The 6,000-nt window shown below is 39.7% G+C and overlaps 1 protein-coding gene across 2 annotated transcripts in view; it reads left to right on the top strand.

The window, feature by feature from the left end:
• The window catches only part of tln1 (talin 1), a 56,637-nt gene extending 50,917 nt beyond the window's left edge, over positions 1–5,720 (top strand). For both annotated transcript variants that reach the window (XM_085360071.1, XM_085360072.1), the window contains exons 53-57: positions 59–184; positions 341–403; positions 484–666; positions 4,284–4,409; positions 4,818–5,720. In XM_085360071.1, the coding sequence (XP_085216197.1) occupies positions 59–184; positions 341–403; positions 484–666; positions 4,284–4,409; positions 4,818–4,952 (633 nt within the window). In that variant the 3' untranslated portion in view covers positions 4,953–5,720. The remainder of the gene's footprint in view (positions 1–58; positions 185–340; positions 404–483; positions 667–4,283; positions 4,410–4,817) is intronic.
• Positions 5,721–6,000: the final 280 nt, after the last annotated feature.

Genomic DNA, 6,000 nt, shown 5'->3' on the forward strand with positions numbered 1-6,000 from the left:
TCTACAGTTAATCATAGTGCAGCATTTTTCTTTACTATTGGTTTGTTCTCTAAAACAGGAGGCCGATGAGAGCTTGAACTTTGAGGAGCAGATTCTGGAGGCAGCCAAGTCTATTGCAGCTGCCACCAGTGCTCTGGTAAAAGCTGCTTCAGCAGCACAGAGGGAGCTGGTGGCTCAAGGGAAGGTATGTGAGAACCAACAAAAGAACTGATATGTGCATTTAAACATAAGCGAAATCCCACAAATAAAGCTAATAATCATTTCTATCAAGGAGTTTAGTAACATTCATTCATAAATGTCATTTTGATGTCCGTCAAAAATAATTATCCTGGATTTTCAGGTGGGGGCAATCCCAGCTAATGCTGTAGATGATGGACAGTGGTCTCAGGGGCTCATTTCAGCTGTAAGTCTCCTGTTATAATTTTGTAATTTTTTTAAAGGTATTCCTAAAACATCTAACCACTGAGAACTTTGACTCCATAGGCTCGAATGGTCGCTGCAGCAACCAACAACCTGTGTGAGGCAGCAAACTCTGCAGTACAGGGACATGCCAGTGAAGAGAAGCTCATCTCATCAGCAAAGCAGGTGGCAGCCTCCACTGCTCAGCTGCTGGTAGCCTGCAAGGTCAAGGCTGACCAGGACTCACAGACCATGAAGAGGCTCCAGGTCAGCACTGCATGTTAATTTTGCTCAAGGCGCAAAAACACAGGAGAGCTACTATTACTTCTGTTACTGTGCCACTTTAAAAGGCCTTATTTGGCTAGATGCTGAGGTCAAAGTCACAACTGTCAAGAAGAGACAGAGTGTGTAGCCAGCCCGATAAATGAACATAAACAAAAGGACAAGGAAAGATGGCAAAAGACTGGCGGTAGTATTTAATACTGTCCAAGGTCAGTTTCACATTTTGTTTGTTCTGCATGAAAAAAAAAAACATTATTTATAACACACTTAACACAACTGGAGAGGTAAACATGACGTCATGGGTTATTATGGACAGTAACTCAGGAAGCGGGAACCCAGACAAAAGTGGTGCACAATGGTGAAAAGATGTTTCAATCGTGGCAGTTCCTTAAAGCTGTGCAGCCTTTGAACCATGTGTGAAATGACCCATTTAGCCAGACCCCTAACAGATGCATTGCAAAGCTAAGTGACTGTCATATTAAAATAGATGTAGCTGTGGTAGCATTTTAAGAGAAATAGCTATGTAGTGGTAAATGGTAAATGGCCTGTATTTATATAGCGCTTTACTAGTCCCTAAGGACCCCAAAGCGCTTTACATATCCAGTCATCCACCCATTCACACACTGGTGATGGCAAGCTACTTTGTAGCCACAGCCACCCTGGGGCGCACTGACAGAGGCGAGGCTGCCGGACACTGGCGCCACCGGGCCCTCTGACCACCACCAGTAGGCAACGGGTGAAGTGTCTTGCCCAAGGACACAACGACCGAGACTGTCCAAGCCGGGGCTCGAACCGGCAACCTTCCGATTACAAGGCGAACGCCCAACTCTTGAGCCACGATCGCCCTTGTAAATGATATCACTGAATTGTTTGTATTGAGTTTGTTTTAGCTTGAGCCATTTTCTCAAGACTGAAAAGCAAAGAGTTAGGTCCAAAATTAGATCTGACATGGGCAAATTCACCGTGAGATGTGTGCTCGTCATCTCTACTTATGATTCCAACACTACAGTTCTACTGAAGGGACAATAACATTAGTCATTCTGCAACAGCTGAGGCTTTTAGAGAGCACACAGTATATTATAGTGTATTAATAGGCTGGAATTTCAAAGTTTAGGGTTACAGGTGAGCTGCGTGATTTGTACAGCTGCTAACAAGGATTAGCATGCTCTATATTTGGCACAAGTAAGAATGCCCTTTGCATATTGCTTTCTTTCAGTATTTATTAAATGCTGCTCAGAGATGTATTTCTTTCTGTGACATCATTGGGTATATAATTTCAGAATGGGCAAAGCTCCTGCAGAGTCGGTGTTTAAGGCTCAGAAATTGGTTATATAATGATAGTAAAGCATTTTCACAGGTTTGGTATAACAAATTAGTGACTCTTTAAAAAGATGTAAAACCTTTTTCTTCTTGCTCAAACTCTGCTCAAAAGAGTTGTTATGACCTTTTAGGTGTAACTGATGCTCGGCAGTTGCAAGACATAACAGAAAGTACAAGTATTTCCTGTCACTTCATCCACCCAAAATTACTATCTTTGAGTGTAGCTGTGAGCACATCGGCCTGCCAGCCCAACTCATATTCTCTGATCCAATCAGCAGTGGCTTATCTCCTCCTCTTTTGGACCTGCAGCTGCCACCACAGTAATTCTCATACATTTATGTCTACAAGAGCTCTGGAAACAATCTACCCAGTCCACACATAGCACTAAGAACTGGAAATATTAGCCTTGATCTATGATTACACTAGAACCATTTGCTCTTAGCTATATTCTGTATTAATGGTTCCTCTATTAAATGTTTGAATATTTCTGGAAAGAAGGATTTTTGAACTCTTTTTTTTATTGCAGCCAGTAGTTTGTGGATAACACAGTTAATATTTTATGTTATACCACCTACAAAAATCTAATATTTCATATTAATTAATTTATAAGAAGAATCCTCGCAATCATATGCCACAATAACATTTTCTGTTAGCAAACGAATAAAAAGTCACACAACATAATGTCCATTGATGCTGTCTGCAATGTTGCCTTCTTGTAGTTCAGTCTTCTCAGTTTTGACTGCTTTACCTCTGGCATCACAGAGCACTTCTCCTGTCCGAATGACATTCCGATGTCATTGCTGTAGATCCTAGCAGTATGGATCAGTGAGTCCATGTAGAGGTGTCTAATGATTCTGTAATTTTAAAGCAAGTTCCAACTTGACCACCTCAGAATTAGATGAACAAAAATGAGCTGTGTTAATAATAAAAATATATTTTTAGTTTCAGGTACTATAGTTACTAGGCTTAAATGTTGTGCTTTTTAATTTACCTTTGTTTTTCTGTCATTTGGACATCAGCACAATGTAAACTGCACATCAAGCACTTGGAACTGCCTAATGTAGCCATGTTTTTACACTAGCAAATATAGCTTACGGCTGTAACATTGAGAGACGTTGTTCTATTGGCTTGTGTTGTTGTTGTAGTGCCACTCAGGCTGTTAAAGTTGCGAACATTTCACCACAGCACTCGTTTCCATTGTCCATTTGCACTACATCACCTGCAGAGGAGGCATACAATAATTGCTCAATTGGTCATGATAATTTGCATATTAATGATCAAGGAACTGACCTCACAATCCATTGTTCATCAAGTGGGCTAGTTTCATTTATTGTGCAAAGGTACTGTTTATAAGGTTGGGGAAACCTGCAGTCAGCTGAGACTGAAGAAGTCACTTGGATGATTCCGAAACATTTCTCCCACTGAAAACGTTACGTCCAGATGAACAGAATCTTTTTTCTTTTTTTTTGGTTTTCTTACTATGCTTATGCTCCCCATTTGGGAGGATGTAATTTCAAAAGGTGGGCTCTGTGTGAAGGTACTGAAAGTGCATCAGTGCAGTGGAAATTGTAACTGCATGCCTCCAACCAAACTCATTAGCCAAGGCCACAGGCCACGTACCTTAAAGCTTTCGAGATTTATCTTCATGTCTTTAAGGCTAAGGTTTGGGAGTGACATGTGTTGCACCTCATTCTTCTCCTTAAGGTAACAGAATTCATAGACATAATATTTTGCTTCATGCATTGTGCCTACATGATGATATATGATATTTAGACAATCAGGGAGGGAAAAGGGCTCCAAGAGAAATTTTCTGTCTGTGTGGAAGTGGATGTTCCTGGATTCAAACAGATTTACTGTGTTGTTATTTAATTATTTTTTCTCGTCTCAGCCCACTGGCTGATTCAGCCCACTGAGCCTCAAAAGGAGAAACCTTGTCTTCATTGAGCCAAGTTGCCCAATAAGAATTGTTTGGCTTTGACTGATGTTTGGGACTGATCCTTGTTGCCTTTTATAGCTTTCCTCCTGTGTCAAGAACAAAACAACTGTTATGGTTTTCTGTCAGAGCCCAGTTGGACTCATTACTGCCTTTCCAGGAGTTGCTGTTTAGTAGAGAAAGGTTGATGACTGTGTTCTACATGCACCTCAAAGACTCAAATCATAGACCATTGGTTAGACATACTGAGTGTCTTTTATACATTCCTTTTGTAATGTTTTCCATCTTTACTCAAGTTTAAAGCCTTTAAGTTGTGATTTGACTTGAAATCTTGTGTGCGTTTCTGCAGGCTGCTGGAAATGCTGTGAAAAGAGCCTCTGATAATCTGGTGAAAGCAGCACAAAAAGCAGCATTTGAAGAACAAGACGACCAGGCTGTGGTGGTCAAGAGTAAGATGGTGGGAGGTATTGCTCAGGTAAGTTAGAGATCCGAAGCACATGTTCTACATGTAACTTCGCCTTCAGTCTCATTGTGTGTTGTAAACTCATTTGTGTTACATTTCTATAATCGTGATAAAGCACTGTCTCATGTGTATGTGTGACTGTGAAGTGTAACAGCTGGGTAGCTCAGCAGGATAGGACTGAATTAGAAAAAGGGAAACTGGAAGTACTGACCCAGGATGGGCATGTGGCTCAGCTGTACGCACCGCTGTTTTATAGGAAGAAAGGTCAAGTTCACATCTTTTGTATAGGTTAGGACTTAAGTGTGCGGAGGTCTGGATTGGGATCTGTTCATCTGACTTAAGTTCAGTTTCATGTGTGTGATTGTGAAACAAGTGTTTCTTAAGTGTGGTGACATGGTGACCAATTGTGTTGTGTTGTAGATCATTGCCGCTCAGGAGGAGATGCTACGGAAAGAAAGGGAATTGGAGGAAGCCAGGAAGAAGTTGGCCATGATCAGACAACAGCAGTACAAATTCCTCCCGTCAGAACTGCGGGAAGATGGCCAGGAACAGTGAGAGAATAAGTGTGCGTCTGTAGCAGCATGCAGTGTCGTCAGCAGAAGTCATCTTTGGAATGATAAGGACCTGTTCTCAGCTCATCTTTAAGTGGAGAAAACTATAACATATAACTATAACTGTAACATTAAACAATCTGACTTCAATTCCACAGCAAACTGTTTCACATTTAGTTTCAAAAGTTAACAATGACGTCCGTAACGCTGATTAAGGTATCTGTACTTTTGATTATATGGTTACACACCTATCAGTATATTTTTCTCTATTTTGAATTCTTTTTTTTTCATCTTTGTGTGTACATGCTGTGTAAAATGGCAGTCACGCCATTAAATTATACTTGCCTTAACTGTCCTAGATATAGATATCTTATATAGGCAAGCAGAATTAATGCTTCCATGACAATTATGCAGAATCTATGCAAATTTTATATGCCGTGTGTGCGTGCGTGTGTGTGCTGGTATGCGTGTGTGTGTGTTTACAGACACAAAGTGCCTTGATGTATAGGAGTTCATTGTGAAAAAGAGATCTGTGGTTGTATGACAGTAATGATATTCAATATGTTAATTGACGTACTGGTTAAACTTAATATATAAAATTACACATTTTAAATCTAAATTGGGATAAAATAATTATACAGTGGAAAAAATCATAGTGTTTTTTTACAACCTTCAGAATATGTTAAAAGGATATCCTCCAGTACATTGCTATGTTTTTCTGTGTGGGTTTTTGGATTTAACCATCTTCAGTATTTAGCCAGAAATCAGACTAGAGGACTCATTTGTGTTCAAATAATGAAGCCATATATTTAATTTTTAAATATTTGAGATTGTTGCAAAGAGTCCAGCACTGTCAGGATTTCTTTAAACAAATAAAGTGTTTTAAATTTATACCTTTATGTATTATGTACCAGGGACATGGGATAAGCTGTAAGTTTATACTTGTATCCTAAGTTTTTAGTACTTTCTATGTAACATGACTTGTGCTTGATGAGGGTCTAGTAGAGAAAAATTATGAATATATTTTTGCAATTACACAGTGAAAGTGTATT

This window comes from Diplotaxodon limnothrissa, linkage group LG7 (genome assembly GCF_057381915.1).
Source record: "Diplotaxodon limnothrissa isolate DT_005_m linkage group LG7, D_limnothrissa_male_GT1.1, whole genome shotgun sequence".
Lineage (NCBI taxonomy): Eukaryota > Metazoa > Chordata > Actinopteri > Cichliformes > Cichlidae > Diplotaxodon > Diplotaxodon limnothrissa.